The sequence below is a fragment of the Patiria miniata genome, unplaced genomic scaffold (genome assembly GCF_015706575.1).
Source record: "Patiria miniata isolate m_02_andy unplaced genomic scaffold, ASM1570657v1 HiC_scaffold_20, whole genome shotgun sequence".
NCBI lineage: Eukaryota > Metazoa > Echinodermata > Asteroidea > Valvatida > Asterinidae > Patiria > Patiria miniata.
The window spans coordinates 27,751,652-27,764,667 of record NW_024037059.1 but is presented as its reverse complement, the minus strand read 5'-3'; the positions used below and the strand labels follow the sequence as shown (position 1 = coordinate 27,764,667).

Sequence of the window (13,016 nt, the reverse complement as noted above, 5' to 3'; positions counted from 1 at the left end):
AGGCTAACATCTAATTCCTCTGCCAAATCAATAAAAGACAGTTACATGCACGCAGGTGTAGTCCCTCCCCACTCCCAGGGTATTGACGTTTGGCCTTCTTGGAGTTCCTGCTTTTGTTTGTGGATTGTTACGCTTCCCGCTATATTTGGATTTTAATCTGGAGCCATTTGCATGCAGCAGTTAACCACTTTAAATTCGGGGTTCTAACAGAAAAACCAAGACCTAATGCTAAATTCTAGTGTCTTTGCTTGAAACTTCCTTAAATCCTCAATAATTCACCTCTTATTTAGTCCCTAAAGAATTCAACAGTATTCCTTTTTTGGCATTTATGTTATAAAGGCTGGACTTTGCCTGTATGCTCTTCCAAAACATATTGATTTTCAAGTTTAATAGTTTTTGTGAAGAACAATTTACCGGAGTGAAATTTTTCATTCCATCGCATTGTAATGGTACTGGTACTTCTTGTATCGTTTGAATGGTCAAGAAATCTGCCTAATAAATTATCGTGAAACACATGGATGATTCGATGTCACCCTTTTTTCCCACCCAGCCCTAAACCTGCTGAATCCAATAGGATCCAACTATATCATATACCCGATGGAGCCTGTTGGATTGAGCAGTAAACCCCTAGCTAGGTAGGCCTACATGTACATTCCTGATGCAAAATGATGGATTCAGCAGGCAACTGAACCGTATTATAATGCCAAGTTGGACTCCGTTGGATTCACCAGACAACTGAAAATAAGGCATAGAGCAGGAAAGTCCGGTTGGACTCTGTTGGATTTAGCAGGGTAGTCCTGAGAAACTACTAGTGGGTTAGGTTTACAAAATCTGAACTTTTTCATTCCTTTATGTTGTATGGTCATGTAGTGTTTTAGGCTTCCTAGGGTCATGGACAAATTCTTGGAATATCTTGGAATTCAAAGCTGTCATGGAAAGCCATGGAAAAGTTATGGAAGTTTGTTGTTTTATAAGGATCATGGAAAGTTGATGTTCCAAGTAAAAAGTCATAGAGTCCTGCACAACCCATTGTGTAATTTATTTGGCTTGGGCAGTATTCCAGTTTGCATTCCAGTTTACTAGACTTCCTCTTTATGCTGTGTGTTCTATAATACTTGTTGCTGGTTCAATGCACCATTGTAATGCTGTTGTGGTGTTCATTGTGCCAAACTGGAAGGCTGAAGACTGAAAGGATGTCTTTACCTCCAGAGCAAGAGGCTCTTAAGATGCCAAAACAGCATCGGATTGAAGTCTTGGAAATCTTAAAATTTGTCTTGGGGAAAGCCCAGTTTGGGACCTGGAGTTCTCTGAAATGTGTACAACTAAATCAGGCCAAGTTTACTCACTTTTCAGGCAGCCAATTTCTCCAAAAATTCCATTAGGCAAAGAAAAGGTCCTCAGTATTTCACCAACCAAGTTTACAGACTCAATTCAATTTTTAAAGGAGACATTTCTTCAATATTTTGCACATGAGAGGGAAGTCAAGTGATTTCAAAATGAGGTTAACTACTAGACTGATACATTTCCAACCATGGTCCAACTATTTGAAAAAACTGACCTCCTCATTCAGTGTCATAAGTAGTCTGGTGGCTGACTATGGATAAATATGTAGTAAACAGAGACTAGTTCCCGGTTCATGCTATGTTTCTTTTAGCACAGTTGATTGATGTAGTACTAAAGCGGTGTTGGACTGGTTGTTTCAGGTGCCAGGCTATATTCTTGTATTTCATGTTTTCAATGCCTGAAGGCCTGACTCTCATACACAGTATTGAGAGTCCCAAATTTTCGGACGAGGAAAGTCCTACAAAAGTCATGGAATTTTATGTCAACATTTCTTCGGGAATCCTGTGTTTTGTTCAATTAGTTGGACTGTCCACTTTCGAATAATTAAGTATGCAATTACTTGAAACTGTGTTTGACTGAATTTTAGAACCTAGCCAATCAAGTTTACTGTGTGCCAAGCGGATGACAAGTTGCACGCAATGCGCCCCAGTTTTTGTGTGCAGTTAGCGATGAATATTATGGTCTTATTGAGTGTTTTGCAGTACTTGTAACTGTCAAAGGCTTTAACATGCTAAAAGGATGAGAACAATGAACTGCTGTCATCAAAAAGGTTACGGTCGTCCAAAAAGTGGCATCTTATAATAAAGCGACACAACTTTATGATTAAAATAACATCACAATCGTGTGTGTACATGTACATGGGTAGTTTTTCTTTCCCCGAATATTCAAACTGTTAAAAAGCTAACTATTCAAATATTCGGATGATGATCGAATATTCGATATATTTGGGACAACCCTATTAATTTGTTACCTTAACAAATGATAACTTAATAATTAACTCAATAATTAAGCCATTCAGTATTGTAGTTCCTAAGGCTAGTACTGCCAGTAATTTGTCATTTTTCCCCATCAATAGCATCATATTCACGTACTGCCTCTCTTTAGAACTCCCTACCTGAATTTTGCTTCCCTTCTACCAATAATCTTTCACAATTCAAACAAAATGAGAGCAGATATCTTATGATACTTTTACTTCTATCTTTTTCCTGTTTTCCTAGTTTGTAGCCTGCACCATTGACTGGCCTCAGCCTTGCGTTTTGGTGATACATGTATATATTCATATTATAAATCTTCACAAAGCAGAAATGTTAAGGTCAATTACGCTACATTTATGCTGTTGCAACAGATGTTAAGTACGTGCAGTACATAATCAGAGAAAACTTAATATGAACACAGCAGTGCATAATGTACATATTTATGAGTTATAAATTTATACTTTTAAAAACCTATACATACATCACAGCCAGAGAGTTGAGTTCAAGTTAAAAAGAATTTCTAAATTTTCAACCTCAGTTATTACAATTTTAATAATTAACGAGAATTTTGTCAACCAACTTTTTTTCTGCGGTGTGGAATTCCAAAACAGGTGTGCCACTGTCGTATTGAATACCTAAAGAGCAAATCATGGCGAAATAAACGCCAATAACTTCCCCGATATCACCCAAATGGTGTCTTATCAGCAGTTCACTATTTGGAGATCAACACCCAACGACTGAGCAAACATTGCTTATCTGCATATTAAGCAAACATTCCACATACCTTTATTGATATACCCTATTAAACCAGTGCCCAAGTACACACAGGATAGAAGCCTGATATGAGCAGCGCATGTTTTTGTTTTCTTTTTAATAAAAAGAAGAAAAAAAAAGTTTGCATTTACAGTGTAAATGTATTTAATTCTTGTTTTATTTTTTGTTGTTGAAATGCACTTAAGTGAATAAAATAACAAATTTCCACAAATTGTTTAAGAAGTTTTTTGTTTAATACATCAATTCATTAGGCCCCCCCAAAAATACTTCTGCTTCCGATTACATGGCATTCAAAAATAGGGTAGATACTGTAGGTAGGGAATTTTTTTTTTGAGCAAATTTTTTTGATGATGTTAAAAGGTAGAAATTGATGTTTTTGGTGTTTTGTTTTTACATTTTTTCCACAAAAAAAATTAGGGTAGGGGCTGTCAAAATAGGGTAGGTAGGGAAACCAGAAGCAGAACTGTTTTTTTTTTTTTTTTGCCTTAACCTTGTCAACTCCATCAAAATCCCCCACCCCATTTTAGTGGATTTTGGGGGACTTGGTCCTGCAGGCCTGGTTTGACTATAAATATTGAAGGAGTATGATGGACTTGGGCCTGGAGACCTGAAGCAGTGCTAGGGGTATCCGATTGATTTTGCCTAGCCTCCTGTACTGCTATTGTCGTATTTAAGCCATATTTGGCAGACTTGGTCCAGTACTTAGTAAAAGACAGTAGGGAGTTAGGGTTAAAAACTTTCCCATAAATTAAATATTTGGATACAAATTTTTGAAAATTGTAGAATGAATTTTCCAATTATTCAAGAAAGATACATGTTATTCACACAGATGTTCTTAATAGTTGTACAGTTTCTATGATGAATAATGTTTTTTTGTGCAATTCAAAACGTGGCCGTCAATATTAACAAACAAGCCTCCAGAAATGGTACAAGTCTCACATCATTTTGTCTTTACAATTAATAATGTTTTTTAATTATTCCAATCGTAAAACAAACAAACGTCGACAGTACTTAATCAGTATGCAAAATAATAACGCACATAGCTATTTAGTTGCGTCAGGTTTGACCATGCATGAGAAATTCCATGCAAATATCAACAAAAGCCTGCCAGCCTTGAAACTGGTTGTGACCATCTGTTAACGAAAATTACAGTAAATGATACATGTAATAAGCTGCTTCCCATACCCAGTGTTTGTACTTATGTGTCAATAACAAAACAAATATTGGTAATAAAACCGGCTACAGTATATCAGTTACAACCCACGGCTAAAGGCTATATTACATTGTTTTATATTATTAAATAAAAGCGGCTATATTAACATTGAATGATAAGATACTTATATATTATTTTGTTTTTAATTGTTCTTTGTTAGTTTAGTACCATTAATTAATATTTTTCTTAAATTAATGTGCGATATATGTCGGTTTGAAGAGTGTGAAATTTGACGCAAGAAGTGTTCAGACAAAAAAAAGACCAAGTTCAATCAATTTTGGGTCGTCCCAAGCACGTAGACTACCGTAATTTTCGGAATATAAGCCGCGGCTTATACGTTGAATTTGCCCATGAAAATGTTTACTGCGGCTTATACACAGGGCGGCTTATACGCCGAGACTTGAAGAATAAAAATGACATTTACATGTGTATTTAATGTACTGGTACAAGAAGAGATGTGTTGCTGAAATAATTATCAATTAAGAAAGTCATTAACAAACCGAAAGCACATCCCACAGAAAGGTACCGAGCGGTAAAAAGTATGGCTAGTGAAAGCTGTCCCTTGGACATCGACAACCGGCCGTACGTGATGCTGCCTACATGTATGCTGCATGCATGCTGCAGGGATTCCCATGGACCACACCATTTGTGGTAATAAAGGGGTGCACTTTCTTGGGAACAATAATTACCAATATTTCCCCAGTTTAAAAAAAGGAAAAAGACAACTAATACTTTTTATGGAGTTTGAAACATATCTTTATTTGATAATCAGTTGTTCAACGTCACAATATATTTTTTTTTCTTGAAATGTATTCAAAAAACAATGTAAAACTCAAAACAGGGGTGAAACCACCCCTACAAAATTAATGGATTCGTCCATAAAAATCTCAGCATCGTGTTGATTGTTTTCGAAGAAAGTTACATCCAAACTTGAAGTTTTGACGTTACTACTTGTTAGTAATCACAACAATTTGATAAGTTTTGCTGTAAAAACGGACTTGTTTATCCTTTAGGACAAAACAACTCAGGGGCTGTTGCCACAAAGCAGGATTTGTAGCGCTCCAGTCAGACAACACATGGTGGGTTGCATACTCTCTCAAGTGCTGGGGGAAAATAATGTCATTCGCCGGCACAGGCTCACTGACTAGCCAGCCGGCAGCAATTCCCGTTTTTTATTTCTTATCATCAATTTCCATATTTGTTTGTAAGAGTAATCGACTGTAAATGATTTGACATAACATTTGTGGCCCTTTTATAGCTTTCGTAGTGCAAATGGAACTGGTTCAGAGCATTTTGACTAGAATTTGGAGGCCTTACAAAATTGAACTGCTGCGGTTGGTGCGGCTTATACGCCGGTGCGGCTTATACGCCGACTTCAAATCTTAATTTGCAGATTTTTGCGTGCTGCGGCTTATACGCCGCGCGGCTTATATTCCGAAAATTACGGTACATTTACTGTGTAAAGTTGTGTGGACGGGCATGGTAATTTACAAATGTCAGATCACCATAATTTCATCCTCCCGTGTGACTAATATTTAGAAATAATTGAATGCTTAGTTTGGCTTGATGGATCCATGAACCCATTACTATTCTATTTGTTTTGAAAGAAATATAATTGTGTTTACTGAACAAACAATTTGATCGCTCATTACAACTCTTATTGGCTTTTTTATATTAATTAATCAAGTTTTTGATGGCAGGTACAAAAACATTGAAAGTGTGCTACAGTCTCAGTGATAGACTTGTCTCAACAACAACAAACAGAAATGCTCTAAAAAAATAAGCAAAAATAAAAATAAGTTTGCCAAAACCCAAACCCTGGGCTACAAAACACGTTTGTGCTGATGCTTTATTGGACAGCTTCATACGAGTATGGAAATTTGAATGAATCCATGCTTTTGGAATCTGAATGTAATTTAAAGAAGGATCGAGGTTTTGAGAATGCCCAAGAGAACGTTTTAAGATGCTTTACGTACAGTACAAAGGATTTGTCCGGATATTAAATTTGTTAGCTTCCTGTGAATCTTTTTAATAGAAAATTACAGCATTAACTTTGAACTTCCAAATTGAGCAGTTAAATTGTCTCAATCTTTGATTTGCATGTATTTTTTTTTTCTGACAGGAGTAAATCAGACCACTGCTGTTATTGAGAATCATGGGGATGAAGTTATATGGGAAGAGGTGAGTATATTCAAATATTTAGTGGATTAGTTAACAAATGTATGCCCTTTTGGTGCAGTATTCAGCATATTCAATTAATGAGATACAAAATATGTTAAGCAAAGTGAATTTAGTTTATAGACTAATTTGGCGACAGCCGTTTTCTGTGGTGGCACTAGCTCACGTGAGTCGCACTGCGGTAGTACACACACACTCTGGTCTCCTTTGACCAATACATGTACCGTAGGTCACCAAATGCGAGCACCCCTTGTCTTTAAGAACGCATGCGACATGCGCACAGGTGTGGTGCCACGTCAAAAATGGCTTCTAATTTTGTTTGCCGAATTAGTCTATAGAGAGATGTTGTGAAAATGTTGTGTGGAGAAAACTGTGTTCCCTTCTGTTGATTTTAGTTACAAAATGTGATACCTGGTGAAGATGGAAAAGATATTTTTCAAAATTGTTTTGTGTTTGAAAGAGAATATAGGATTATCATAAATGAAAAAAAGACAATTTGAAATTGAAATTGAAGTTTATTGGCTGTAATGGGAAAATAGTTACAAGTATTCCTTCAAAGGTGAAAGGAAATATTCATTAACTGCTGATAGAACTATCAAACACTGCCAGAAACCAACCCTTTTCCTTTCCCATAGCTTTTGCACAGGCTGGTGGCTTAAACCACATAACTGTCAAAACCTATGGAGTAGTGTTATACGTGATGGTCACGCATGATTTATACACGTTTACGTATGCATGGAAAAACCCACACAATTGCTCTGAATTTCTGCTGGTACCTGTCATAATAATGACAGGAAAAACATGTGCATACGTCAACTGGGAATTTATTGTTACTTGTAGATGCTGAGTTGAATTTAATTATTTTGTTACAATACATATTTTATGAAAGAAAGAAAAAATAATTAATATTGGAAAGGTTGAGACATTCAAGAGTAACGTTTTCTTCATGTCCACGCAAAGTTTTGCACTGTTGCGCGCTTTCATAAAATTCTATTTTTGTGTTCCTAGTACAATAATTTAGTCACTTAAAGCAAATTGATCATTTTACAAAGAGGGGCTCGTAAGAAATATCATTTCAAAACATGCCTGTTACCTTTTTTTATAATTTAATACCTGGCAGTTGGTGGCTATTTATTCTTTCATAATCAACTGCATTTACTATGCTTATTTACGTCAATAAATTTGTGCTTCTGTTTAATCTGTTTAAAATGAGAAATATAATTTTAGAATATGCCTGTTACATCAGTTTTACTTTTCCCTACGAAACTAGTTGGTCGCTAGATATTCTTTCATAATCAAATGCATTTACTGTGCTTAGTTTACAACTTTAATTTTTCTTCTGTTTTATCTCCTTTTTTGCTTTGTTTCTACGTCAGGGTTTTGAATGGCAGCTCGGCAGCGCCATTGAAGACCATGAGGCTATTGAAGTTGGAGTCTACAACTTCAATAAGATCCTCAACAACAAGTGAGTCCAATTCCATACCAGAGCAACTATCTGTTCAAAATAAATATTTTTTTTGTGACACAATCTCCTAGCAGTAGCTCTCTAAACATGTTTTCCAATGTGCACTCTCCAAAACTTCATGTTCCAGTGGCCAATACACCAGTTTGAACTACAGAGTGGTCCAAAACAAATTTTCTGGGAATTTCTGGGAATTGGGGAGACAAGTTAAAGTTGTTTTCAAGTATTCCTACAGCATTGCATAACTACAGCATTTTGTGGTATATGGTGCATACTGCACTAATAATAAATCCTTAGTTAAAAAATGGCGGTGGTTTTAAAGAAAGATAGTTAAAAACCACTTTATCCACATGAGAAATCTATGAGATATGGTCAACACAATAGCGCTGCGTGCACAAAGAACTGCAAAGGCCAAACAACTAGTTTTTGACCATTTGTGACAGGCTCCACAAAAAAGGGTATTATGTCACAAAAAAGTGAAATTGAGTTCTATACATGGTTGGAAAGCCCACAATGTAAGCTTTAATTTGGTATATAATAGAGCTCCATAGCCCCTCCCGTTCTGGAGATATGATGTATTTGTATATTAATTACTTCCTTGGAGTTCAAATTACACAACTGAGAAAACAGGCTTTGAAATAGCTGGCTTTGTTGTAGAACAACAGAACGATGCACTCAAAATGGTTGTTTTTTTCCACTTCCTTCATCAAAATCAACATTTCTGTGAATGTAACCTGAAACTGTAGGTATCAAAGATGTCATTCAATGCAAAAAAAGAAGATCACATTTTGGCGAAATGTTCACCCTGTGTAATACACAATAAAGCACAGCGCAACTTTAATAGCCTTTTTTGTGGAGCCGTTCACATTTGTCTGTAAATGGTTGCTGTTTCTTAACTTCAGCTTTATTTTCAAAGCCGTTTTCACCATATACCAACAAGATCTTGAAGTTTAAGAATATATTTAAACGATTTCAACGTGTCTCCCCGATTTTGAAAATTCTGCCTCGAAAAAAAGTGTAACCTTTTTTTTTTACCACTTTGTACATGTAGAAGGTGAAATATTTAGTATGGACATTCTGAAATATAAACAACATGTACAAGAGATGCATTAATATGCATTTGTTCAACACCCACATCAAATTTTGAGAAATTTTAACCAAATTTGCATTACAAAGGGCAGCAAAGTGCCTTGCACCTGAGCTTTGATAATAAAGTTCTTTGTTCCGGAAAATACAGTCGAGGCATTGTAGTTGGTTCTGAAGGTTTGTGAGTTGGTGGAATAATGTCCCTTCAGCTTTGCTTGCGGAAATGTAGTTCAAGAGTGCATGGGTGTAGGGAGTTCCCAGATCCTGCCAAATGTTGGGTTTTTTTTTCGAAAAATAGTTTTCTTTGGCTTTTCTCCAAATTTTCGTGGAACCCAAGAGTTTTTTAGTCTATTGATTCAAATTTTATGACTATCAACTTTTTTTATAGAAAATAGTTATTTTCTAGAAAAAAGTAAGACGATTTGTGTTTTTGTGTTTTAATGAATACTTCAATACTAAATTGTTTTGGAAGTTCCATAAAACCATCTGCACTGATGTACTTTTGCGATACCTGTTTGACCGCTTCGCGCCGGGATAATTTTTCTACTGATTCGCTAGAGTCATTTCAACAGTATTTGTACGATATTTCTTGCCAAAACCCCATGTTTCAAACTCTGGGGTGTGTACTGGAGCAGAAATTGTACAACAGTAGGCCGTGCACAACGGCCAATTTAAGATCAACGCACGGTCCGCCTCCACAGACTTCACCGACTTTCACCGCGTTTACACTAGATCCTGCAAGGGGGATCGAAGGGGGATCCGATCCAGCAAGGAGGATCGAAGTCTGCTTAACCGCAAGTGTAAACGCGAGGTGGATCGAGCCTTTAGCTGGATTGCATCCCTTTTCTCGAACCCCCTTTCGGCAATCTTGACGTTTTAACCAGTGCCTAGCTGTGTACAAAAAACAGCCAGTGCATGTTATCATGTCCTCCGACGCAAACTGGTTAACACCACTGAAATTGCCGTATTTGTAGACATACATTTTGAAATATCCCTATTGAAGTTGATTCACTTATGCTAGTTTTCTTTATTCCGTTACTCTCTTCAGATTGTTTGGGAGTTTCAAGATGATTTTACAGCAACTGGCCCATGAGCCACACATCAGTATCTCGGAGCCGCTCCTAGATGCTAACAACACTGCAACAGGGGTAGGTCACGTGCTAACAATTGCCACTCCCATTCGCAAACAATAGTGCACGTATTTGCTCACCCGCATGAAGCACGAAGTACGCATGACTGTTTTAATTCTGAATGTGCACCAACTTCAAACCGTAAAGTCTTCAAGTGAGCGTCAGGCGTCATCAGAAATGCGTTGGAATGTCTCTCCCAGTGGTCTCCCCCAACTCTCCCTTTCTTACCGTTGAGGGGGTACTTGTGCACGGAGCCCATAGGCTGGTTAAAGCTCTATGTAAAAGCAGAGACAAACATTTGTGATGTAACAGCAAGTTGTTGCACTGGCCAATTTCAGCAAGGATTAACAAATTTGCATGTACTTCACATTAATTAAAAACCAGCCTTTAAAGTTTATTGTGTTGGAAACAAAATTATTTCCATTGTTTAGACTTCAAAATTTGTTTTATTTCAGGCATGACACTTATCCAAGTAAAAGTTGGTAATGGATATTTATCATTCTTTGTATTTCTATTTCAGTCTGAAAATAGATGCACACACTAAATGTTGGTATTAACACTAATCCTGATCTTTTCCAACTTTATATATTGAGATGTATATGCTTTGGGGTGTGCATCGAAATCGGATACCCGACCGCTGATGTCAAGAACTGGCTCCACATTATGGGATCGGGTACCCATAACCAACTTTGCAAATTACTTAGTCACATCTCAGACAATGAAAAAGAAAGATTTTGAAGGTCATTTGTGGGGAATTTTCAAAATGAAAACCAGGCTACATGGAAAACCAAGGTAGATTTCACGTTTATGTGTATAACAACGCGTACGTGACAGATGACGCTCGAGAAAGTTGCAGTTTACACCGTAAAGCTATAAACCTTTCAGACAACTTCCGGGATTTGAATTTTGGGTTGGGGTTCTTTTACAGGTACTGTGTTTTACCTCCATAAGGTACTGGGTTCCAGTACTACCCAAAAGCACATACCACTGGTTACGCTGTTGCAAATGTGCTTGAGTCTAACTGAATAAAATTCCATTGGTTCTGTGTTTACCTTTCTACAGATCACCATCAACTTTGAGATTCATTACCAGCCCCCAGACGGCACGGCTGGGGATTGGATGCTGGAGAACTTCAGCCAGAAACGCTCGCGCTCCCAGCAGAATCTGCTGTTTGATGACGATGATATCGACTACCGTGGCGGCCGCCAGTTTGGCTCCCAGACTAGTCTCAATACTATTGCAACAACTAAGAGGTATTGGTACCAGATTAACCAAAAAATTGATGCAAATTTTTTTTTAATGTAGCAATTCATTATGTATTGATAACCACCATACAAACCAACTAAAATCAGTCACCATAGACTTTTTTTTTTATCTTGAAGTATAATTTCAATTTTTGTCCATTTTATTTTTGCTTTTGTTTCTTATAGCTCCAAGAGTGTGATAGGCAGTGTCATGAAGTTTCGACACGGGAAAAAGAAAAAGAAGAATAATTTTGGGAATCTTCTTGGTATGGACAACCCACAGTTTGGCATGGACTTCCTGGATGGAGGTAACGTCAAAATAACTCGCACTTCTTTCATGTTTTGTTTGTTTGGTTGTCTGTTGGGTTGATGGGGTGGTTGGTTGTTTGTTTGTTTTTATTTCAAAGGGAGGGGGCAGAATCCTATTTCTAAAGAAAGTGTTTTCAATAGCAGTTTCAGATCAGCGCATTCTGGTCTCTACCCTCCCAGGTACCCATTTATACTCTTGGGTGAAGCGAAGCAATTGTAGTAAAGTGACTTGCCCAAGAACACAAGCATCATTGCAATCTGGTCTCCAATCTCACAAGTACCCATTTATCCTCTTGGACGGAGAGAGGCAATTGTAGTAAAGTGTCTTGCCCGAAAACACAAGCATCAGCGCAGTCTGGTCTCTACCCTCACAGGTACCCATTTATACTCCTGGGTGGAGAGAGGCAATTGTAGTAAAGTGTCTTGCCCAAGAACACAAGCATCAGTGCAATCTGGTCTCTACCCTCCCAGGTACCCATTTATACTCTTGGGTGAAGCGAAGCAATTGTAGTAAAGTGTCTTGCCCAAGAACACAAGCATCATTGCAAACTGGTCTCCAATCTCACAAGTATCCATTTATCCTCTTGGACGGAGAGAGGCAATTGTAGTAAAGTGTCTTGCCGAAGAACACAAGCATCAGTGCAATCTGGTCTCTAATCTCACAAGTACACATTTATCCTCTTGGACGGAGAGAGGCAATTGTAGTAAAGTGTCTTGCCAAAGAACACAAGCATCATTGCAATCTGGTCTCCAATCTCACAAGTACCCATTTATCCTCTTGGACGGAGAGAGGCAGTTATAGTAAAGTTTCTTGCCGAAGAACACAAACATCAGTGCAATTGTCTCTACCCTCACAGGAACCCATATGTACTCTCGTGTGGAGAGAAGCAATTGTAGTAAAGTGTCTTGCCTAAGAACACAATACCGTATACCCTTGCAGGGTTTTAAACCCATATACTATCACACATGAGTCAGACACTGTGACCATTACACCACGGTGCTCGAAATTGTTCGTTTTACAAAAATTGTATTTTCCTGCTATTTTCATAGCCTCTGGGCTCCTCGGTATCAAAGACGACGAAGCCGCATCGGAAACGTCAGGAAAAAGTGATGAAGATGACGATGACCATATACCAGCCTTGAGGAAAGTCCGTCCTATGATGGGATTGGAGGCATCGTTCAAATCACAGGACTATCAGGTCAGTGTCGCTTGTAATAGACCTTTATCATGCTGCCACCATTTCAGTCATGTTCCCTGTATCCAATCACATTACTGAGTGACAATGTTTTTGTGCAAAAAGG

General features: G+C 37.6%; 1 protein-coding gene across 9 annotated transcripts in view; it reads left to right on the top strand.

The window, feature by feature from the left end:
• LOC119728435 (otoferlin-like) overlaps positions 1-13,016 on the top strand; it is a 90,375-nt gene that overhangs the window by 2,800 nt on the left and 74,559 nt on the right. For all 9 annotated transcript variants that reach the window (XM_038200667.1, XM_038200674.1, XM_038200673.1 and 6 more), the window contains exons 2-7: positions 6,428-6,486; positions 7,860-7,948; positions 10,080-10,179; positions 11,224-11,414; positions 11,592-11,713; positions 12,765-12,913. In XM_038200667.1, coding sequence (XP_038056595.1) covers positions 6,428-6,486; positions 7,860-7,948; positions 10,080-10,179; positions 11,224-11,414; positions 11,592-11,713; positions 12,765-12,913 — 710 coding nt within the window. The remainder of the gene's footprint in view (positions 1-6,427; positions 6,487-7,859; positions 7,949-10,079; positions 10,180-11,223; positions 11,415-11,591; positions 11,714-12,764; positions 12,914-13,016) is intronic.